The sequence below is a fragment of the Nerophis ophidion genome, linkage group LG27 (genome assembly GCF_033978795.1).
Source record: "Nerophis ophidion isolate RoL-2023_Sa linkage group LG27, RoL_Noph_v1.0, whole genome shotgun sequence".
In the NCBI taxonomy this organism is placed as follows: domain Eukaryota; kingdom Metazoa; phylum Chordata; class Actinopteri; order Syngnathiformes; family Syngnathidae; genus Nerophis; species Nerophis ophidion.
The window spans coordinates 24,541,568-24,567,347 of NC_084637.1; the positions used below are offsets into that span (position 1 = coordinate 24,541,568).

General features: G+C 40.9%; 1 protein-coding gene across 1 annotated transcript; it reads right to left on the reverse strand.

The window, feature by feature from the left end:
- Positions 1-19,199: 19,199 nt before the first annotated feature.
- LOC133544233 (alpha-N-acetylgalactosamine-specific lectin-like) lies at positions 19,200-21,223 on the reverse strand. Its single transcript, XM_061889383.1, has 4 exons — positions 21,094-21,223; positions 20,871-20,917; positions 20,649-20,789; positions 19,200-19,304 (listed from the first exon to the last, which is right to left on the reverse strand). Exons 1-4 carry the CDS (start codon positions 21,173-21,175, stop codon positions 19,200-19,202), a joined length of 375 nt encoding a protein of 124 aa, XP_061745367.1. The 5' UTR covers positions 21,176-21,223.
- Positions 21,224-25,780: the final 4,557 nt, after the last annotated feature.

A 25,780-nucleotide genomic window follows, 5' to 3' on the forward strand; every position in this document is an offset into this window, starting at 1 on the left:
CTGCATTATTGATCTTTTACGGCTCTAATTACTAAATACTGCATATTTCAGTTTTACTATTAAAAAAAACAAAGATGTTTTTGACAGAAAAGCAATAAAAACCTTTTTTTTTAAAAGCTGATATGGATATTTACTGTAAAATAATAATAATAATTGGACTTATTTTTAACATTTTAATAACTGAGACCCTTTATGGTCCCCGGGACCCCTAAAGGTAAAATGAAAGGTTTGAAAATGAAAAATATCAAAACGGGACCCATCCATCCATCCATCCATTTTCTACTGCTTATTCCCTTTTGGGGTAGCGGGGGGCGCTGGCGCCTATCTCAACTACAATCGGGCGGAAGGCAGGGTACACTCTGGACAAGTCGCCACTTTATCCCAGGGCCAACACAGATAGACAGACAACATTCACACTCACATTCAAACACTAGGGCCAATTTCCGCATGCTTAAATTTTTCCGTGTGCGGCCCTCAGTGGAAAAAGTTTGGACACCCCTGCCGTAAGCTATCCCAGTGCATTCTGGGACTTGTATTAGCGTAGCCTGCAAGAACCCTAACTGGACATTTTGTCTGCTTGTCAGGGCTATAATTTAGTTCATGTATATAAATGTTGCAAACAGCTCATTTTTAGTGTTTAAAAATCTATAGAATTGCTAGTTTCGCCATTGTTCTCTTCAGAGCTCTCACTTTAATACAGCTAGTGACGTCATGGTCACGTGTTACAAAAGTCACATGACCGAAAGCCCGGGAAAGGGGAAGTAACAACATACTTCCTGTAAATGAACTTCAGATAGCAACACACATGGAGGACAGGATGGCGGTCTTCTTTGTTTGACTTTTTTGTGTGGCAGAGAAGGCAAAGAAAGAGGGAAAAAAAGGCTAAGGAAGTAAAGAGAAGGACGTAGGAGAAAACGAGCCAAAGCTACATTAGCATTAGAAACCTGTCGGCAACATGAATGACACGTACGCTGTGGTCAACAAGCCCAAGCGTCCCCGCCCACCGCCAGATGACCACGCCCATTCTGGTGTAGCTCCTCCCACAATGGCAGTAACCAGGTACGTTGAAAGCTACAGGGGAGCTGAGGGCATCGATCACAACCATACTTGCCAACCTTGAGACCTCCGATTTCGGGAGGTGGGGTGTGGGGGGGCAGGGGCGGGTTTGGGGGGTGTAGTTAAGAGGGGAGGAGTTTATTTACAGCTAGAATTCACCAGGTCAAGTATTTCATATATGTATACATATACATATATATATATATATATATATATAAATATATATATATATATATATATATAAGAAATATTAGATTTTCAGTGAATTCCAACTATATATATATATATATATATATATATATATATATATATATAACTGGAATTCACTGAAAGTCAAATATATATATATATATTTTTATATATATTATATATATATAAAAATATATATATATATTTGACTTTCAGTGAATTCTAGCTAAATATATGTAGCTAAAATTCACTGAAAGTCATATATATATATATAAAAGAGAAATACTTGAATTTCAGCGTTTATTTATTTACACATATACACACACATAACACTCATCTACTCATTGTTGAGTTAAGGGTTGAATTGTCCATCCTTGTTCTATTCTCTGTCACTATTTTTCTAACCATGCTGAACACACTCTCTGATGATGTATTGTTGTGTGGCACGCACAAAAGTGCTTTCATCAAATGCACTAGTCTGGAATCTTCCATCTCTCCCAAGCATGGCCCAAAACCGGTGAATATTTTCTTCCTGAGGAAGATCTTCACTGCCAAGCACTTGGTAGTCCACTACTACTTCCCGGAGGCTATCAAGGTCCAATCGCAGCTGCGCCTTGGAACTTACAAACTTATTTCTTCATCTTACTCGTCGTCGGCGTCGCCATGGCTGTATCTTCCTCGTTCTTCTGCTTCGTCTCCCTGTTGTGTGCGCAGTTGTGCACTGCACTCTCTAAAAGCCGTAGATGTTATTGTCACATATGCATGTACAGTAGATGGCAGTATTGTCCTGTTTAAAGGGGAACATTATCACAATTTCAAAAGGGTTAAAAACAATAAAAATCAGTTCCCAGTGGCTTGTTGTATTTTATGAATTTTTTTTCAAAATTTTACCGGTCCCCGAACATCCCTAAAAAAAGCTTTAAAGTGCTTGATTTTCGCTATTTGCGATGCGACTATCCATTTCCCTGTGACGTCATACAGTGCTGCCAATGTAAACAAACAACGGCGAGTACCACAGCAAGAAATAGCGACATTAGCTCGGATTCAGACTCGGATTTCAGCGATTTAAGCGATTTAACAGATTACGCATGTATTGAAACGGATGGTTGGAGAATGAAAGTATTGAAGAAGAAACTGAAGCTATTGAGCGAATAGCTATTGACGCTATTCATAGCCATAGCATGGCCGAATAGCTGGGTTAGCATCGCCGGTAAAATGTGCGGACCAAACGATCAGGACTTTCGCATCTTGTGACACTGGAGCAACTTAAATCCGTCGATTGGTAAGTGTTTTTTTCGCATTAAATGTGGGTGGAAGGAAACGTAATACAGTTGCAAATGCATCTGCAGGTTATCCATACATCTCTGTGCCATGTCTGCTTTAGCACCGCCGGTAAATAGCATGTTAGCGTCGATTAGCGTAGCATGTTAGCATCGATTAGCTGGCAGTCACGCCGCAACCAAATATGTCTGATTAGCACATAAGTCAACATCAACAAAACTCACATTTGTGATTTCGTTGAATTTATCGTTGCAAATGCATCTGCAGGTTATCCATACATCTCTTTGCCATGTCTGTCATCGCCGGTAAAATGTGGAGACACTTTGGCACATTCAATGGGGGTCTGGCGGCAGACACTTTCGCATCTTCGGGCCAGTGGTGCAACTTGAATCTCTCCCTGTTAGTGTTGTTACACCCTCCGACAACACACCGACGAGGCATGATGTCTCCAAAGTTCCAAAAAATAGTCGAAAAAACGGAAAATAACAGAGCTGAGACCCGGTGTTTGTAATGTGTTGAAAATGAAAATGGCGGCTGTATTACCTTGGAGACGTCACGTTCTGACGTCATCGCCAAAAGAGCGATAAACAGAAAGGCGTTTAATTCGCCAAAATTCACCCATTTGGAGTTCGGAAATCGGTTACAAAAATATATGGTCTTTTTTCTGCACCATCAAGGTATATATTGACGCTTAAACAGGTCTGGTGATAATGTTCCCCTTTAATAGTGTCAGAACATTGCTGTTCACGGCAGACGAACTGCTTTACGGTAGACGAAAATGTGACTGCTGTTGTTGTGTGTTGTTACCGCGCTGGGAGGACGTTAATGAAACTGCCTAACAATAAACCCACATAAGAAACCAAGAACTCGCCCTCGATCATTCTACAGTTATAACGTCATTGGGCAGGCATGCTGTTTATATCGTGGGAAAGCGGACGTGAAAACAGGCTGTCGACACGTCACCCAGGTCCGCATGCAGCTGGAGGAGGCGTGGCCTCCATCTCCGCCTGTATTTGGGGAGATTTTCGGGAGAAAATTTGTCTCGTTAGGTTTTCGGGAGAGGCGCTGAATTTTGGGAGTCTCCCGTAAAATCCGGGAGTGATGGCAAGTATGCTCACAACGCTGTCTCATGTCTTTTAGCGTCGTCCATCACTACGACAACGACCGACCCCCGCTCTACAGCGCCATCCATGATGCTGGACCAGCGTTAGCGGCGTCAGGTAACCAAAATATCTCATTATAACGAAACATCAACACTGACCTTTAACCCTGGGAAAACCTAGACACGCACCCGTCTTCCATGAACAACGATTACGAAGTCTTCTCGGCCTCGGCGACACATGTGACCGACGCGTCTGCACGTGACTGCCTCGGTCAGTACCTTTTAATTATTATTTTGTAGAGATGTCCGATATCACATTTTTAAAGCATTTATCGACCGATAGATGCTTTAAAATGTGATATCGGAAATTATCTGTATCGCTTTCAAAAAGTAAAATGAATGACTTTTTAAAAAAACCGTTGTACGGAGCGGTAGATATACGGTAAAACATGGATGTAAACCCAGTCAGCAGCCCCTCCCCACTCCCCTCTCCCTTCTCCCACACACAACACAGGAGTTGACAACAGCATGAGAGGTTTACCGACGATGCTTGATGACCTCAACAAACCGCCGCGAGCGGAGCATAACAACAACAAGAGTGTATTGTTGCCGGTGCTGTAGCCATGGCTAACAAGCCAGCTCACCTGCTCGATGACTGACTAACGACACCATGTCTATTGTTTGGGATTAATTTAAAGTGTGTCTGACGGATAAAAAACTGGCAATTTGCAATGACTAGCAAAAAGTTGGTTATGCGAGGAGGAACCAAGATGTCTTCCTTTGATACGAGCAATTTGATCTCCCACCTCCTCAAGAATCATAAGGAGATACCTGATGAATCCAAGCGAAAGCAAACACCGAAAAAAAAGTAGTACCACACAGTTGTCGCTTAAAGACTCCGCCGAGAAAAAACTAAAATTCAACAAAAACCACCCCTGGACGAAAGCTCATGTTGTGGTCAGGGACAACGCATGACGGTGGAGTTTGGTGTGGCAAGTCTGCCCTGCATGGCGCACACTTTGCAGCTTGCAGTGAACGGAGGTGCCCGGTCTAAACGCAGCATTTCAGTAGCTCTGACTAACTACTAGGCCACTCCAAGCACTCACCACCAGCTTGCAGCACATTTGTATTACTCATACAAATACGTTAGAGCAGGGCATGTTGAGCCCAATTTATAATATCCTGTTATACAGTATACCAGGCAGTCTTGCACTAAAGGAGGACTTTGTTATTGTTTACTTTATTACTCTATTATACTCTGGACTGAAGCTGTGTGCCTTCATTGTTTTTGTAGCTGTTGTTTTGAGGCATGTTAAAAAAAAAGAAGAATGATGCACTTTCTTAGACTTCGACTTAGACTTTGTGAAAGTCAAAGTATAGTATTTCTCATAGTTGTAGTGGGTATCAGGATTATCTCAGGGAGAGCATATCCCAAATTCCAACCTGCTGTTTTGAGGCTTGTTTTAAAAATTATGCACTTTGTGACTTCAAAATGAAATATGGCAGTGCCATGTAGGCACTTTTTTTTTTTTCCATAATTTGAGTTGAAGTTATTCTCTTATTTTGTAAAACCTTCTTACATTGTTTAATGCATCCAGCAGTGCATCACAAAAAATAGGCATAATAATGTGTTAATTCCACAACAGTATATATCGGTGTCAGTTGATATCGGAATCGGTAATTAAGAGTTGGAAAATATCGGATATCGGCAAAAAAGCCATTATCGGACAGCTCTATTACAAACCCCGTTTCCATATATGTTGGGAAATTGTGTTAGATGTAAATATAAACGGAATACAATGATGTGCAAATTCTTTTCAACCCATATTCAATTGAATGCACTACAAAGACCATATATTTGATGTTCAAACTCGCAAACTTTATTTTTTTTCCAAATAATAATTAATTTACAATTTCATGGCTGCAACACATGCCAAAATAGTTGGGAAAGGGCATGTTCACCACCTTTTCTTTTAATAACACTCAATAAACATTTGGGAACTGAGGAAACTAATTGTTGAAGCTTTGAAAGTGGAATTCTTTCCCATTCTTGTTTTATTTAGAGCTTCAGTCGTTCAACAGTCCGGGGTCTCTGCTGTCGTATTTTACGCTTCATAATGCGCCACACATTTTGGATGGGAGACAGGTCTGGACTGCAGGCGGGCCAGGAAAGTACCCGCACTCATTTTTTTTTTATGAAGCCACACTGTTGTAACACGTTCTGAATGTGGCTTGGCATTGTCTTGCTGAAATAAGCAGGGGCGTCCATGAAAAAGACGGCGCTTAGATGGCAGCATATGTTGTTCCAAAACCTGTATGTACCTTTCAGCATTAACGGTGCCTTCACAGATGTGTAAGTTACCCATGCCTTGGGCACTAATGCACCCCCATACCATCACAGATGCTGGCTTTTCAACTTTGCGTCGATAACAGTCTGGATGGTTCGCTTCCCCTTTGGTCCGGATGACACAATGTCAAATATTTCCAAAAACAATTTGAAATGTGGACTCGTCAGACCACAGAACACTTTTCCACTTTGCATCAGTCCATCTTAGATGATCTCGGGCCCAGAGAAGCCGGCTGCGTTTATGGATGTTGTTAATGAATGGCTTTCGCTTTGCATAGTAGAGCTTTAACTTGCACTTAGAGATGTGGTGACAAACTGTATTTAGTGACAGTGGTTTTCTGAAGTGTTCCAGAGCCCATGTGGTGATATCCTTTAGAGATGGATGTCTGTTTTTGATTCAGTGCCGTCTGAGGGATCAAAGGTCACGGTCATTCAATGTTGGTTTCCGGCCATGCCGCTTATGTGGAGTGATTTCTCCAGATTCTCTGAACCTTTTGATGATACTATGGAGCGTAGATGTTGAAATCCCTAAATTTCTTGCACTTGCACTTTGAGAAACGTTGTTCTTAAACTGTTTGACTATTTGCTCACGCAGTTGTGGACAAAGGGGTGTACCTCGCCCCATCCTTTCTTGTGAAAGACTGAGCATTTTTTGGGAAGCTGTTTTTATACCCAATCATGGCACCCACCTGTTCCCAATTAGCCTGCACACATGTGGGATGTTCCAAATAAGTGTTTGATGAGCATTCCTCAACTTTATCAGTATTTATTGCCATCTTTCCCAACTTCTTTGTCACGTGTTGCTGGCATCAAATTATAAAGTTAATGATTATTTGCAAAATTTTTTTTTTTTTATCAGTTTGAACATCAAATATGTTGTCTTTGTAGCATATTCAACTGAATATGGGTTGAAAATGATTTGTAAATCATTGTATTCCGTTTATATTTACATCTAACACAATTTCTCAACCCATATGGAAACAGGGTTTGTAAGTGATACCAAAGCGCGTTGAGAACTCCATCCCGAGGCGTCCTTTAGGCTTATATTTGTTTGAAAGCCGAGACAACAGACATGTTATTACCTGTACTCAAATTACCTGGCAATACAATAACATTCAGTAAGGTAAGCTAGCTGCTAGCTATTAGCTAGCACATTGGTCGGCTACCTTCACAGAAGTTAGCATGAGGTTAGCTAAATCACAAAACCCGTCTACAACTTAGTCCTACATATTTCCTCTATTTAGAAGTGGAATTCTGACAAGTAAAATGTATCCACAGTTACTAAAATATTAAATGTAACAGAGTAAATGTAGCATATTTATACACACCTCCGTGCATTAGCATGCTAATGTCAGCATTTTGATTTTATTTTTCTTGTGTTTTAGAGTTTAATCATCGCGTTCAGAAGCCCAGAGGACCCAGAGCGCCACCTGCCGGCTGGACCTGCCTTGAAGGATGATGCATTTATTAATGGTACCACCAAACCCAACTTTACAAACCCATTAAGAAAAATATGTTTTTTTCAAATTTCAAAAGTACTTGCCTTGAATTATTTCACAGCACAATAACATTTGACAAAATGTGGTGTGATTTGTTCTATTTTAAAAATAAATGTTTTAAAGTATAACAGTATTACCTCCTTAGCATAGACCAGGGGTGTTGCAGTAATCCAAACGTGATGAATTAAAAGCTTGTATTACCCATACATTCATCCAGCTTTAACCGGTTATTCGGAATCGGGTCCTGGGGACAACAGCTCCAGCAGAGACCCCCAGGTTTCCCTCACCAGAGCAACATTAGCAACTTCCTCCTGGGTGATCCTGAAGCGTTCCCAGGCCAGGGAGGAGATATAATAACCCCCATCTGGTCCTTGGCCTGCCCCGAGGTCTCCTTCCAGTGGGACGTTCAACGAGGACCTCCCTCGGGAGACGCTCATGAGGCATCCGCACGAGATGCCCGAGCCACCTAAGCTGGCTCCTTTCCAAGCGAAGGAGCAGTGACTCTACTCCAAGTCTCTCGGGTGACTGAACTTCTCGCCCTACCTCTAAGGGAGATGACAGCCGCCCTACTAAAGAAACTCATTTCGGCCGCTTGTATCTGCGATCTTATTCTTTCGGTCATGACCCACACCTCATGACCATAAGTGAGAGTAGTGGTTCAGCTCTCGTTTCGTCAGAATAGTCCGGCAGAGAGACTGCAATACTGCCACGGCTGCTCTGATTCTCCGACTGATTTCTTTCTTCATTTTTCCCTCACTCGTGAACAAGACCCCAAGATACTTAAACTCCTACACGTGGGACAGAGTCTTGTTCTCTACCTTCACCGTACAAACCACCGGTTTCCTGCTGAGAACCCTGGCCTCAGATTTGGAGATGCTGATCCTCATTCCAGCCGCTGAACACTTGGCTGCGAACCGATCCAGTAAGAGCTGAAGGTCACGAACCGATGGTGCCATCAGGACCACATCATCTGCAAACAGCAGTGATGCAAACTTTAGCCCCCCCGAGACGTATACCCTGACTGCCATGGTCACGACTCTGCCTAGAAATCCTGTCCATGAAAATCACAAACAGGATAGGTGACAGAGAGAGCGCAGCCCTGGCGGAGACCAACACCCACTTGAAATGGATCTGACCTACATCCAAGCACCCGGACCCAACTCTTGCTTTGGTTGTACAGAGATTGGATGGCCCTCAGCAGGGTTCCCTTCACCCCGTACTCCCTCAGCACCTCCAGGATCTCCCGCGGGGACCCGGTTGTACGCCTTCCCCAAATCCACAATGCACATGTAGACTGGATAGGCATACTCCCAGGCCTTCAACAAGATTCCGGCAAGAGTAAAGAGCTGGTCAGTTGTTCCACGACCAGGACGGAATCCACATTGCTCCTCTTGAATCTGAGAATCGACTTTCGGCCGGACGCTCATTTCCAGTACCTTGGCGTAAACTTTACCAGGGAGGCTGAGAAGTGTGATACCCTTGTATTAAGCACACATCATCTGGTCCCCCTTTTTGAATAGGGGAGCCATCACCCCAGTCTGCCACTCCTTTGGCACTGTCCCAGACTTCCATGCAATGTTGAAACGGTGTATCAACCAAGACAGCCCCTCAACACCCAGAGCCTTCAGCATTTCTGGACAAATCTCGTCCTCCCCCCGAGCATTGCCACTGTGGAGTTCTCTAACTACCTCAGTGACTTCACTCCGAGAAATCGACATCAATCTTCCATCATCCTCAGGTTTCGCTCCTGTCAGGAAGGGTGCGTCTGATATAGTTGGGTTCAGGAGTTCCTCAAAGTGCTCTTTCCAATGCCCTACGACTTTCTCACTTGAATTCAGCATAGTCCTATCCTTGCTGTACACATCTTGGATGGTTCCCTGCTTCCCCCTCCTGAGGTGCCGTATGGTCTTCCAGAACAGCTTTGGTGCCACCTGATAGTCCTTCTCCATAGATTCCCCGAACTGCTCCCACACCCTCTGCTTAGCCTCGTCCACAGGCACGGCCCCTGGGATAACAGACCCCAGTAAGGCTACTTCTTTAGTCGGACGGCTTCCCTGACCCCCGCTGTCCACCAGGGTCTTCGAGGTTTACCGCCCCCTGAAGCACCTAAGACCTTATGGCCACAGCTCGCAGCTGCAGCTTTAGCAATAGAGGCTTTGAACATCGCCCATTCCTGTTCAATGTCCCCAACCTCCACAGGGATGGCAGAGAAGTCCCGTCGTAGGTGGGAATTCAATTCCCTCCGGACAGAGGACTCCTCCAAACGTTCCCAGTTCACCCGCGCTACAAGCTTGGGTTTGTCAGGTCTGTCCAGAGGTTTCCCCCGCCATCTCACGCAACTCAGTTGACAGTTCAGCCCCTCTCTTAATCCGAGTGTCCAAAACATACAGCCTCAGATCAGCTGATACGATTACAAAACCGATCATTGATCTTTGGCCTGGGGTGCTCTGGTACCAGGTACACCTATGAGCATCCTTATGCTTGAACTTATATGTTTGTTATCGCAAGTCCATGACTAGCACAGAAGTCCAATGACAATCCACCACTCAAGGAAGGACGTGACCACAAGTGTCATACTTCCTTTCGCGCTTTTTCAGTCACCTCCGGACTGTGGAAGAGGTAGGCTGCTTGTTTGTTTGCTCAGCTGTTTAACGTGAACATATACATTGAAATGTGTATAAATAACACGTATTGTGCACTTGATGTTGTACACAGCTCTTTAGTACAGCCCATGAAGGTTATGTTTATCGATAGAACTGATCTTAGGGAGACTGTAAGTTTCCTTTCTCCTTAAATGTGTGTGTGATAAACTTTTCTCAAGTTGGAGTCTCTATATCAGGGGTCACTAACGCGGTGCCCGCGGGCACCAGGTAGCCCGTAAGGACCAGATGAGTCGCCCGCTGGCCTGTTCTAAAAATAGCTCAAATAGCAGCACTTACCAGTGAGCTGCCTCTATTTTTTAAATTGTATTTATTTACTAGCAAGCTGGTCTCGCTTTGCTCGACATTTTTAATTCTAAGAGAGAAAAAACTCAAATAGAATTTGAAAATCCAAGAAAATATTTTAAAGTCTTCACTTGTTTAAATAAATTCATTTATTTTTTTACTTTGCTTCTTATAACTTTCAGAAAGACAATTTTAGAAAAAAAATACAACCTTAAAAATTATTTTAGGATTTCTAAACACATATACCTTTTTACCTTTTAAATTCCTTCCTCTTCTTTCCTGACAATTTAAATCAATGTTCAAGTAATTTTTTTTTTCATTGTAAAGAATAATAAATACATTCTGATTTAATTCTTCATCTTAGATTCTGTTTTTTCGACAAAGAATATTTGTGAAATATTTCTTCAAACTTATTATGATTAAAATTCAAAAAAATTATTCTGGCAAATTTCGAAAATCTGTAGAATCAAATTTAAATTTTATTTCAAAGTATTTTGAATTTTTTAAAAATTTTTGTTCTGGAAAATCTAGAAGAAATAATGATTTGTCTTTGTTAGAAATATAGTTTGGTCCAATTTGTTATATATTGTAACAAAGTGCAGATTGGATTTTAACCTATTTAAAACATGTCATCAAAATTCCAAAAAATAATCTTAATTTAGGGAAAATTACTGATGATGTCCCATAAATTCTTTTTTAAAATTTTTTCAAAAAGATTTGAATTAGTTAGTTTTTCTCTTCATTTTTTCGGTTGAATTTGGAATTTTAAAGAGTCGAAATTGAAGATAAACTATGTTTGAAAATTTAATTTTCATTTTTTTTTGTGTTTTCTCCTCTTTCAAATCATTCAATTAAGTGTTTTTCTAATCATTTATTCTCTACAAAAACCCTTCCGTAAAAGGAAAAAAAATGTACGACGGAATGACGGACAGAAATACCCATTTTTTTAAATATATAAATATAGATTTATTTATTAAAGGTAAATTGAGCAAATTGGCTTTTTCTGGCAATTTATTTAGCAATTTATTTAAGTGTGTATCAAACTGGTAGCCCTTCGCATTAATCAGTATCCAAGAAGTAGCTCTTGGTTTCAAAAAGGTTGGTGACCCCTGATCTATATGCTCAGGAAGTAAACGCCACCTAGTGGTCGACAAGAGCATTGCAGCAGTTTCCCTTTTATTCATTACAAGTGACAAAAGACACAACGCAGAGTTTATTTCCACTCGGTGTCAACACAGACCGGCGACACTTTTTTAAACTGAGACATAAAATAATATATAATTTACATTTTTGTTGTCCTTAACTTAACTTTACTTCACACTGAACTTTGTAAACATTGCATTGTGTTTTACTACAGTGCGACAGCACCCTCTAGTGGGCGAAATACCGTCAAACAGTAAATTGTACACTTAGTAAAACATGACAAAAAGTACATTTACATCACAAATTGTATCACCAAACTTGTTTCCTCATCAGCCAGGTGTTAAGAGACCGTGAGTAGTTTGGATGTCCACTTTGGAAGTGACTTGAACGCTGATTCAACTGTGGAGCTCATTTGACTTTTTGCTGGACCTTGTAGGTTCCCCGCCGCTGAAATATCGATACCAGGGGTCGTACTTATCAAGCGTCTTAGAGTTCCATTTTACACTTAAGTCTTGAGAATTTTCGAAATTTAGTCCTACTCTCAAACTTAAGAATAAAAGCTATTTATCAACTTTCTTAAACGGGAACATCACAATTTCAGAAGGGTTAAAACCAATAAAAATCAATTCCTACCAACTTATTTAATTTTTCGAAGTTTTATTCAAAATTTTACCCATCATGGAATATCCCGTAAAAAGGCTTTAAAGTGCCCAATTTTCGCTATCTGTAAATCCAGCCGTCCATTTTCCTGTGATGCCAATACAAACAAAGCGGAAAGAACTGAAAAATATAGCGACATTAGCTCGGATTCAGACTCGGATTTCAGCGGCTTAAGCAATTCAACAGATTATGCATGTCTTGAAATGGATGGTTGGAGTGTGGAGGCAGAGAGCAAAAACGAAATTGAAGAAGAAACTGAAGCTATTGAGCCATATCACGACAGACGGCGGCAACGAGGACAAATTCGGCGATCGCCTTCTAACCAACGATTGCATCTTTTGACCACTGGAGCAACTTAAATCCGTCAATTTGTAAGTGTTTGTTTGGCATTAAATGTGGGTGGAGGGAAAGGCTGGATGCAAATATAGCTACAAATGTACATACAGCTAGCCTAAATAGCATGTTAGCATCGATTAGCTGGCAGTCATGCCGTGACCAAATATGTCTGATTAGCACATAAGTCAATAACATCAACAAAACTCACCTTTGTGATTTCGTTGACTTTATCGTTGGATATGCATCTGCTTTTTAGTGTCGCAGGATATCCACACATCTCTGTCGTAGCATTGCTATCGTCGGTAAAATGTGCAGAACAAACAAGGGATTTTTGCATCTTTTGACACTGGTGCAACTTGAATCCGTCGATTTGTAAGTGTTTGTTTGGCATTAAATGTGGGTGGAGGGAAAGGCTGGATGCAAATATAGCTACAAATGTACATACAGCTAGCCTAAATAGCATGTTAGCATTGATTGGCTGGCAGTCATGCCGTGACCAAAAATGTCTGATTGGCACATAAGTCAATAACATCAACAAAACTCACCTTTGTGATTTTGTTGACTTTATCGTTGGAAATGCATCTGCTTTGAGTGTCGCAGGATATAATAATAATAATAATAATGGATTAAATTTATATCGCGCTTTTCTATTGTTAGATACTCAAAGCGCTCACAGTGAAGTGGGAACCCATCATTCATTCACACCTGGTGGTGGTAAGCTACATCAGTAGCCACAGCTGCCCTGGGGTAGACTGACGGAAGCGTGGCTGCCAGTTTGCGCCTACGGCCCCTCCGACCACCACCAATCATTCATTCATCATTCATTCACCAGTGTGAGCGGCACCGGGGGCAAGGATGAAGTGTCCTGCCCAAGGACACAACGGCAGCGATTTGGATGTCAATAGGTGGGAAGCGAACCTGCAACCCTCAGGTTCCTGGCACACATCTCTGTCGTAGCATCGCTATCGTCGGTAAAATGTGCAGAACAAACGAAGGACTTCGCATCTTTTGACACTGGTGCAACTTGAATCCGTCGATTGGTATGTGTTTGTTTGGCATTAAATGTGGGTGGAGGGAAAGGCTGGATGCAAATATAGCTACAAATGTACATACAGCTAGCTTAAATAGCATGTTAGCAGTGATTAGCTGGCAGTCATGCCACAACCAAATATGTCTGATTAGCACTTAAGTCAATAACATTAACAAAACTCACCTTTGTGATTTCGTTGACTTTATTGTTGGAAATGCATCTGCAGGATATCCATACAGCTCTGTGCCATGTCTGCCTTAGCATCGCCGGTAAAATGTGCAGACACTCCGGCACATTCAATGGGGGTCTGGCGGCAGATTTCTTTGACTTTATCGTTGGAAATGCATCTGCTTTGAGTGTCGCAGGATATCCACACAATCTTGCCATCTCTGTAGTAGCATAGGTTTTGTCTGTAAAGTGTGCGGAAAAAACGATTGACCATTTCATCGGCTTTCCCCACACCCTCGTGTTTTGAACAAATTTCGTCCAATTTCTTGCCACTTTCGCATCTTTGGGCCAGTGGTGCAACTTGAATCCCTCCCTGTTAGTGTTGTTACACCCTCCGACAACACACCGACGAGGCATGATGTCTCCAAGGTACGGAAAACAGTCGAAAAAACTGAAAATAACAGAGCTGAGACCCGGTGTTTGTAATGTGTCTGAGAAAATGGCGGCTTTATTACCTAGGTGACGTCACGTTCTGACGTCATCGCTCCGAGAGCGATAAACAGAAAGGCGTTTAATTTGCCAAAATTCACCCTTTTAGAGTTGGGAAATCGGTTAAAAAAACATATGGTCTTTTTTCTGCAACATCAAGGTATATATTGACGCATACATAGGTCTGGTGATAATGTTCCCCTTTAAGCCTGCCTTCTCCAGTCAGTCAGTCTTGCGTCCTAATTTGCTATACGCAACAAATGACAACTTTTGTTCCCGGTTCTGTTAATGCTAGCTTCCATGCTAAGCCCATTTTGTTTGCTAGCTCCCACGCTAGCCCACTTAGCTTTTTACCTTCCATGCTATGAGTACGCTTTTGTTTGTTTCCCACCTGATTTATTGTTTAAATAAATCATTTCCTACCTGCACGCTGTGTCCGAAGCCCGTCTGCATCCCCGGGAGAAAGAACCCACATCACGATGCGACCAGGTCGTTACAATTATTATTAAATAGTCAATTAGTTTTTTGTTTATATATCAAGGACTACTTACATGTGTATATACAGTATACTGTATGTTTGTAAATGTGTATATATACTAGGAGTGTGACGGTACACACAAATTTCGGTTTGGTACGTACCTCGGTTTAGAGGTCACGGTTTGGTTCATTTTCGGTACAGTAAGAAAACTACAAAATATAATTTTCTTTGGTTATTTATTTACCAAATTTGTAAACAATGGCATAACATACATATACACACAGGGTCCATTGCCCGGGTTAATATGGTCAACATGTATAAAATAAAAACTAAATAAGATAAGGCTCAGAATGGTTTCTTAACAAAACCTTTTTACATATAAAGTGCTTTTTTTGATTGATTGATTGAAACTTTTACTAGCCTGGCTAACTTGGCAGTAAGATGATATATGGGCTCATTGTTCTTCCACCATAGAAGTGGGTCAAAATCTAGTTTTTAATGCAATATGGACTTAAATCTGCTGCTATATAAACTTTGTTATTGCTTTAGGCCGGCCTGACTCGCCGAGTAGAGGCTGCTTGAATGCAGTGGTGACGCTTCAAATGGGTTGGCATGTGTTATGAGAGTAGCGTATGTGTGTGTGTAGCCCTTTAATATGTGACAACATGTGACGTCAGTGAGTGTGTGGGCGAGCGAGGTGAGGGAGCTTAGCTGAGTGCGGGAGTGGCTGGTGTTTAGTTGGATCGGCTGTGTGCAAGACCTCAATAAAGCCACGATTTGCAACTAATCGCCGTACTCTTCATTTACCCCGGAGTCCAGAGCTGTGGAGACCCACTGCCGGGTAGAGTGAAGGGTGTTGCCCTGGAGGAGTTTCTCCCCTGCGCTGTTCGACTACGGTCTGGGAGCCGGAAGCAGGAAAGGTGCAAGACATGTTTGACGTGTTGTCAGAAGCAGCTGTTGAACAATGTCGGCAAACCTCAGTCCTCCATTGTTGTATCGTGCAGTTGCCTAGTACAGAGGTGCGTCTGTCTCACAATACGAAGGTCCTGAGTAGTCTTGGGTTCAATCCCGGGCTCGGGATCTTTCTGTGTGGAGTTTGCATGTTCTCACCTTGCCTGCGTGGGTTCCCTCCGGGCATTCTGACTTCCTCCCACTTCCAAAGACATGCACCTGGGGATAAGTTGATTGGCAACACTAAATTGGCCCTAGTGTGTGAATGTTGTCTGTCTATCGGTGTTGAGCCTGCGATGTGGTGGCGACTTGTCCAGGGTGTACAGCGCCTTCCGCCTGATTGTAGCTGAAATAGGCACCAGCGACCCCAAAAAGGAATAAGCGGTAGGAAATGGATGGATGGATATATATTAGGGCTGGGCGATATGGCTGAAAACTATATCATGATATGCATTTTTTATATTTATCAATATAGATAATTATTGATACTTTTTAGGACTTATTTAACCTTCCATTGGTGCTATTTATCAGTGGAGAGAGTGTCTGGTAGCCAGGTCAGATGAGATGTATTTTATTACTAATATTTTCTTACTAAGGTTGCAAAAAAAGTATATCTGAAGGTAGTTGCAGATTTAAGACACTAGATGGCAGTAGTGTATAAAATATTGAAGACTGACAAGTCAAGTATTTTCTATATATATATATATATATATATATATATATATGTATATATATACAGTGGGGCAAAAAAGTATTTAGTCCGCCACCGATTGTGCAAGTTCTCCCACTTAAAATGATGACAGAGGTCTGTAATTTTCATCATAGGTACACTTCAACTGTGGAAAAAAAAATATATACAATAATTCACATTTTAGGAATTTTAAAGAATTTATTTGTAAATTATGGTGGAAAATAAGTATTTGGTAAATAACAAAAATTCCAGTCAATACTTTGTGATGTAACCTTTGTTGGCAATAACAGAGGTCAAACAATTACTATAGGTCTTTACCAGGTTTGCACACACAGTAGCTGGTATTTTGGCCCATTCCTCCATGCAGATCTTCTTGGGAGCAGTGATGTTTTGTCGCCGAGCAACACAGACTTTCAACTCCCTCCACAGATTTTCTTTGGGGTTGAGGTCTGGAGACTGGATAGGCCACTCCAGGACTTTCAAATGCTTCTTACGGAGCCACTCTTTCGTTGCCCGGGCGGTGTGTTTGGGATCATTGTCATGATGGAAGACCCAGCCATGTTTCATCTTCAAAGCTCTCACTGATGGAAGGAGGTTTTGGCTCAAAATCTCATGATACATGGCTCCATTCATTCTTTCCTTAACACGGATCAATCGTCCTGTCCCCTTAGCAGAAAAACAGCCCCAAAGCATGATGTTTCCACCCCCACGCCTCACAGACGGTATGGTGTTCTTGGGATGCAACTCAGTATTCTTCTTCCTCCAAACACGACGAGTTGAGTTTATACCAAAAAGTTGTATTTTGGTTTCATCTGACCACATGACATTCTCCCAATCCTCTGCTGTATCATCCATGTGCTCTCTGGCAAACTTCCGACGGGCCTGGACATGCACTGGCTTAAGCAGGGGGACACGTCTGGCACTGCAGGAATTGCTCCCACAGTTGATTTTTTCACGCCAAACTGCTTGCCTTGTGTAGAATCACTCTTCCCAGTCTGGTGCAGGTCTATAATTATTTTCCTGGTGTCCTTCGACAGCTCTTTGGTCTTGGCCATAGTGAAGTTTGGAGTCTGACTGTTTGAGGTTGTGGACAGGTGTCTTTTATACAGATAACGAGTTCAAAAAGGTTCCATTAATACAGGTAACAAGTGGAGGACATTAGAGCTTCTTAAGGAAGGAGTTACAGATCTGTGAGAGCCAGAGATCTTCCTTGTTTGAAGTGACCAAATACTTATTTTCCACCATAATTTACAAATATATTCTTTAAAATTCCTACAATGTGAATTCCTGGATTTTTTTTCACATTGTGTCTCTCACAGTTGAAGTGTACCTATGATGAAAATTGCAGACCTCTGTCATCCTTTTAAGTGGGAGAACTTGCACAATCGGTGGCTGACTAAATACTTTTTTGCCCCACTATATATTAATAAATATATATATATATATATATATATATATATATATATATATATATATAAATAAAAGAAATACTTGAATTTCAGTGTTCATTTATTTACACATTTACACACACATAACACTCATCTACTTATTGTTGAGTTAAGGGTTGAATTGTCCATTTTGGTTTTTCTTACCATATGCATGTACAGTAGATGGCAGTACGTTCCTGTTTAAGAGTGTCACAACATTGCTGTTTACGGAAGACAAACTGCTTTACGGTAGACGAAAACGGACTACTGCTGTTGTGTGTTTTTAGTTACCGCGCTGGGAGGACGTTAATAAAATTGCCTAACAATAAACCCACATAAGAAACCTAGAACTCGCCCTCGATCATTCTACAGTTATAACGTCATTGGGCAGGCACGCTCTTTATATTGTGGGAAAGCGGACGTGAAAACAGGCTGTCGACGCGTCACTCATGTCCGCATGGAGCTGGTGGGGGCGTGGCCTCCAGCTCCGCCTGAATTTCGGGAGAAAATTTGTGGGAGAGGCGCTGAATTTCGGGACTCTCCCGGATTTTACCACATAGTCACACACGTGGCATTTGTCACCTACATTCTGGCCATTGTTGAAGTTATTTGTCAACAACGTTAGCTCCTTAACGCAGAGCATAAACAACATTCTCTATTTTGGAAAAAGTGTGAAACAAGATGGCGGTTATGTTCGTCTTCAAGATATACATTTAACGATGTACATTTTCTAACGATAATTTCTGATGCAGATCAATGCTGATAACGTTTATAAATGTGACTCTGGAGAAAAATTCACTAGGATATAATGAGAGACAAAAAATTGATTTTAAAGGTTTTTATTGAATAAGACCGCCAGAGTGTAGATGAACAATAAAACATTGAACATCAAGAGTATCTGAACGCCCAAGCAACGACCTCCGAGACATGTTTTGCCATCAAGCACAAACACAGCAAAAAGTGACAAACAACACAGCCAAACAAGAAAACAAATGCACAAATGTCCCATAGAATGGACATTTCCTACAGAACTTTGTTGCAAAAATCTTGTTTTTCTGTCCTCCACCACACTAGCCTGTAGACCCCAGCCGCCGCGCTTCAGCTTCAGAAACCATTTATTCAATAGCATTGAATGTTGAAGGCGGTAAAAGCGAATTTAGAAGCATTCCGTGGGATAGATTGAAAAGCTTATTGGCCAATATATGACATGCAGAGTCATAGTTTGCTCATGTCTGGTACGGTTAGGGGCCGCTGTCGTCCATTTGACTATTGATCTTAGGCGCAAACAAATGGTCTCGGGACACTGCAGTCGCTAACGAACCCCTTTTCAGCTGTAAGAAAACAAAACAACTTGTGAAATCTATCAATCATATACGGTGAATAAAGTTTGTGTTCTTCATACCAGTCCTAATGTACACACAGTTTTGGTAAGACTAAAGTGCTTTTGACAGGAAAGACAACAATGTCTGTAGGGGCATAGACTTGGCCAGCAGTCCAAAAGAAGGTCCCCTTCTGGAAGACAATCACATTTCATTGAATCACTTTTAAAAAAAGGGTCACTGCCTTACTTGGTATCTGCACCCTGAAAAGAGTGTCAGGGTGTATCTGTTGTGTTGGCAGCAGTCATGCAGCGCTAGAATACAGTGGGGCAAAAAAGTATTTAGTCAGCCACCCATTGTGCAAGTTCTCCCACTTAAAATGATGACAGAGGTCTGTAATTTTCATCATAGGTACACTTCAACTGTGAGAGAAAGAATGTGGGAAAAAAAATCCAGGAATTCACTATGTAGGAATTTATTTGTAAATTATGGTGGAAAATAAGTATGTGGTCAACCATTCAAAGCTCTCACTGATGGAAGGAGGTTTTGGCTCAAAATCTCACGATACATGGCCCCATTCATTCTTTCCTTAACACAGATCAACCGTCCTGTCCCCTTTGCAGAAAAACAGCCCCAGAGCATGATGTTTCCACCCCCATGCCTCACAGTAGGTATGGTGTTCTTGGGATGCAACTCAGTATTCTTCTTCCTCCAAAAACGACGAGTTGAGTTTATACCAAAATGGATACATGGATGATACAGCAGAGGATTGGGAGAATGTCATGTGGTCAGATGAAACCAAAATAGAACTTTTTGGTATAAACTCAACTTGTCGTGTTTGGAGGAAGAAGAATACTGAGTTGCATCCCAAGAACACCACACCTACTGTGAAGCATGGGGGTGGAAACATCATGCTTTGGGGCTGTTTTTCTGCTAAGGGGACAGGATGGTTGATCCGTGTTAAGGAAATAATGAATGGGCCATGTTTTGTGAGATTTTGAGCCGAGCTTTGAATGCTTGACCAAATACTTATTTTCCACTAAATTTACAAATAATTTCTTTATATTTCCTACAATGTGAATTTTTTTCCCCCACATTCTGTCTCTCACAGTTGAAGTGTACCTATGATGAAAATTACAGACCTCTGTCATCATTTTAAGTAGGAGAACTTGCACAATCGGGGGCTGACTAAAGACTTGTTTGCCCCACTGTATATGCACTGGGGAACAGGGGAGTGTGTGGACAGTGGTCCCCACTTTGTGCACCCTGGACTAGACAGAGAGGACGCCAATGAAAGCAGATGCACCAATAGGCCTCAAGAATGCACACCCCCCAAAGACAGACACACCCACTACCTGATGGACAGCCTGCAAAAGACCACTGCTACAGATGTTGAAGACAATGCAGGTTAAAGGCAAGGCAGACCCAGCAGACCTTCCTTAGCAGGGCAACTTGAAGCCGAGTCAGAGACCAGACCACCACCCAGTCCCGCCTCTACACACTCTTCCCCTTCAGTTGACTTTGCTACTGGTCACACCTGGATGGTGTGATCGAGTCCTATCCAGGTGTCTACCATGGCTCCGTCATTATTGGCTTGGATCACTTCAAGAACTTCTTGGTATTCCTTGACATTGTGGAATGACACCAGATTGGCACCAAACTTTGTGATGCATATGTCCTGATGAGACAAAGTACAAAACAGGATCACCCAACTGAATCCTCTCATTAGCACGGTTTACAGCGTAAAATCTTTATGTACCTCTGCTTCTGCAAAGGTTTTGGGACCCTTTTGGTAGATGTATTGACCTGCAACACAAATATTATTTTATGTGAAAAAGACCAGGAAGTATGTGGAAAAAGTGTCCAGGTGAGCCCGCTACCAACCAGTGGCATGCAAAGAAGAAAAGAACATTAACTTTCATGAACACAACACTGCATCAACCATTGGATTATTGAAGTCAGCAGGTGAGGTTTGGACTTACCTGTTGAGTCAACACCCCACAGATCGCACAGAGGAGGAAGACGCCAAGAGAAAATGCCATCTGAGCAATGAGAGACAAACATTGTTGAATTAAAAATGTCAAAGTAAGATGTAAAGTTGTCTTACCTTTGCAGTGAAGATGCTTGATACCGAGGACAACAACCAGCCGTCCTTTAATACGCTAGCTTGATACAGCCCTGGAATGTCTTGCATGTTAATTATGGGACAATTATCCACGATAAAATGGACTTTAAATGTCAGATGTAATTATCTAATAGAGTTAAATTATTAAAGATGAAACAATTAAAAAAAAAAAACAGGGGCGGTTCTAAATGTTAAGTTTAAGATGTTCATAACAGGAACTTGTGGTGGGGTGTGGCACTGACACCTTTAAAGTTGTGTTTTTTTTCAAACTTAATTATTGTGCTGTAATGGATGTGAACACAGGTTGTTAAGGTGAAGAGGTAGTTTTGGAAAAAATAAGTAATGAATTATTGTTTTTAGTTTCTTTCCCAAAAAAAGCTATTTAATTGCTAAAAGAATTGTGAACCGTTTTTTGAGAAACTCCTTAAAGTTCTCATATGATTATTTTGTAGATTTAAAAGACTTCTAGTGGTCTACATCAGTGTTTTTCAACCAAGGCACATTTTACGCGTTGAAAAAATGCGGAGGCACACCACCAGCAGAAATCACTAAAAAACCTAACTCAATTGACAGTAAAAAGTCGCAATTTTTGGATATGACTTTTAATCATAACCGAGCATGCATGACTATAGCTCTTGTCTCAAAGTAGGTGTACTGTCACCACCTGTCATACCACACCGTGATTTATCCGGACTTTTTTGCTGTTTTCCTGTGTGTAGTGTTTTAGTTCTTGTCTTGTGCTCCTATTTTGGTGGCTTCTTTTCTTTTTTTGGTATTTTCCTGTAGCAGTTTCATGTCTTCCTTTGAGCGATATTTCCCACCTACACTTTGTTTTAGCAATCAAGAATATTTCAAAAGTTTTTAATCCTTCTTTGTGTAGACGTTGTCGATTGTCATGTCATGTTCGGATATATTTTGTGGACACTGTCTCTGCTCCGCAGTAAGTCTTTGCTGTCGTCCAGCATTCTGTTTTTGTTCACTTTGTAGCCAGTTCAGTTTTAGTTCTGTTCTGCATAGCTTCAGTGCCTTTTATTAGGGGCACTCACCGTTTGCTTATTTTTGGTTTAAGCATTAGACCATTTTTTACCTTCACGCTGCCTCCCGCTGTTTCCGACATCTACAAAACAATTAGCTACCTGCTGCCACCTACTGATATGGAAGAGTATTACACAGTTACTCTTCCGATCTTAAGACAGCACCGACACTCAACAACAACACATCATTTGCAAACTTTCATTACCCAAATAGGGGAAATTAGATAATCTCCCACGGCACACCAGACTGTATCTCACGGCACACTTTGTGAGCTGCGGCACAGTGGTTGAAAAACACTGATATACATAACATGAAATGGTGGTTTTGTGGTCAAAATGTTGCATGGATTATGTTTTGCAGAGCATCTTCAAGCCGCTTTTTTGTTTTGTGGTCGCGTCTTATGTACGTGCCTCCACTTTGACAGTGTCTTCTCCCAGACATAATTTTTGTAGTTTTTAGCGCTTCCATACGGTAAAATTCCAGACAGTTAGTAATGCCGTTTAAATTTCTAATTATGGAAAAAACATCATTTATTAATGCATTTTTACCCGACAAAACATGGTGGAAAGCAACTCCACAGACTTTGTTCCAGGAGATTTTCACTTGGATTAAACGGAGCCGAACGCTTCGTTTCACTTTATTTCCCTCGCTTCACTTCCAGTGTCACGTTTGGAACGCATTTTGGAAGCGCGTGTTGTCACCTCCAGATGCAGCAGGACCAGACAGGCAGGATAGCAGGTAAGAGCTGATTTTAATGTACAAAACGATAAAAGAACACTGGTGCAAACAGAAAAGGAAGTGCGTGCCTACGCACGGTAAGCTAAAGCTAATACTTAGCATAGAGTCCACAGAGTCCAAAGTAACGTGCCGAGCGCACGAGAAGCTAAGAAGAAACTTAGAAAACAAGCAAGGACTTAGAGAAACCAAAGTGACTGTTGCATATAGCAAATGACGAACCAAGGTAGAATGCAGGCTTAAATACTAAAGTAACAATTTCCATCAGGATGTGCGTCAAAAGGCATGGCAGGTGGAACAAATGAGGAACCATGGTAACAAAAACAGGAAGTGCACATACAAACTTAGCCCCGGAAGAATCCAAACAATCAAAAAACCAAAAAGGACTCAAAAAACAGACAAAAGATGTGATCCGGGAAGCGGATCGCAACGTCCAGAGTGTAGAACAGGGGTCACCAACCTTTTTGAAACCAAGAGCTACTTCTTGGGTACTGATTAATGCGAAGGGCTACCAGTTCGATGCACTCTTAAAAAAATTGCCAGAAATAGCCAATTTGCTCAATTTACCTTTAATATATATATATAAAAAATGGGTATTTCTGTCCGTCATTCCGTCGTACATTTTTTTTTCCTTTTACGGAAGGTTTTTTGTAGAAAATAAATGATGAAAAAAAAACACTTAATTGAACGATTTAAAAGAGGAGAAAACCCCCAAAAAATGAAAATTAAATTTTCAAACATAGTTTATCTTCAATTTCGACTCTTTAAAATTCAAAATTCAACCGGAAAAAATGAAGAGAAAAACTAGCTAAATCGAATCTTTTTGAAAAATTAAATAATTTTTTTTACGGAACATCATTAGTAATTTTTCCTGATTTTGATTAATTTTATAATTTTGATTTTTTTTAAATAGGTTAAAATCCAATCTGCACTTTGTTAGAATATATAACAAATTGGACCAAGCTATATTTCTAACAAAGACAAATCATTATTTCTTCTAGATTTTCCAGAACAAAAATTTTAAAAGAAATTCAAAAGACTTTGATATAAGATTTAAATTTGATTCCACAGATTTTCTAGATTTGCCAGAATGATTTTTTAAAATTTTAATCATAATAAGTTTGAATAAATATTTCACAAATATTCTTTGTCGAAAAAACTGAAGCTAAAATGAAAAATTTAATTAAAATGTATTTATTATTCTTTACAATTAAAACAATTAATTACTTGAACATTGATTTAAATTTTCAGGAAAGAAGAGGAAGGAATTTAAAAGATAAAAAGGTGTTTAAAAATCCTAAAATCATTTTTAAGGTTGTATTTTTTTTCTAAAATTGTCTTTCTGACAGTTATAAGAAGCAAAGTAAAAAAATAAATGAATTTATTTAAACAAGTGAAGACCAAGTTTTTAAAATATTTTCTTGGATTTTAAAATTCTATTTGAGTTTAGTCTTTCTTCGAATTAAAAATGTCGAGCAAAGTGAGACCAGTTTGCTAGTAAGTAAATGAAATTTTAAAAAATAGAGGCAGCTCACTGGTAAGTGCTGCTATTTTTAGAACAGGCCAGCGGGCGACTCATCTGGTCCTTACGGGCTACCTGGTGCCCGCGGGCACCACGTTGGTGACCCCTGGTGTAGAATGTCGGTGTGCGCGGAGAAAAATACCTGATGTTGCTTTCATTTTCTTAACACAGTGTCCGACTGTGACTGCGAGTTCATGATGTGAGGAAACATGCAGCAGGTGTTGTGTCGGGAACGTTGCTACAACTTCTTTAGAAAGTCTTTAGTCTTTTAGCACATTTGACAACCAAAAATGTTCTGTTAGATAATAAATGACAGGGCGCTTTGCATGAAATTTTACTGCTAACTTATTCCTAGCCCATTCCTGTCCGGTCATTAAAGGGGAACATTATCAGCAGACCTATGTAAGCGTCAATATATACCTTGATGTTGCAGAAAAAAGACCATATATTTTTTTAACCGATTTCCGAACTCTAAATAGGTGAATTTTGTTGGCAAATTAAACTCCTTTCTGTTTATCGCTCTTTTTGCGATGACGTCAGAACGTGACGTCTCCGAGGTAATACAGCCGCCATTTTCATTTTCAACACATTGCAAACATTGGGTCTCAGCTCTGTTATTTTTCATTTTTTCGACTATTTTTTGGAACTTTGGAGACATCATGCCTCGTCGGTGTGTTGTCGGAGGGTGTAACAACACTAACAGGGAGGGATTCAAGTTGCACCACTGGCCCGAAGATGCGAAAGTGTCTGCCGCCAGACCCCCATTGAATGTGCCAAAGTGTCTGCACATTTTACCGGCGATGACAGACATGGCACAGAGATGTATGGATAACCTGCAGATGCATTTGCAACGATAAATTCAACGAAATCACAAATGTGAGTTTTGTTGATGTTGACTTATGTGCTAATCAGACATATTTGGTCGCGGCGTGACTGCCAGCTAATAGATGCTAACATGCTACGCTAATCGACACTAACATGCTATTTACCGGCGGTGCTAAAGCAAACATGGCACAGAGATGTATGGATAACCTGCAGATGCATTTGCAACGATATTACGTTTACTTCCACCCACATTTAATGCGAAAAAAACACTTACCAATCGACGGATTTAAGTTGCTCCAGTGTCACGAGATGCGAAAGTCCTGATCGTTTGGTCCGCACATTTTACCGGCGATGCTAACGCAGCTATTCGGCCATGCTATGGCTATGAATAGCGTCAATAGCTATTCGCTCAATAGCTTCAGTTTCT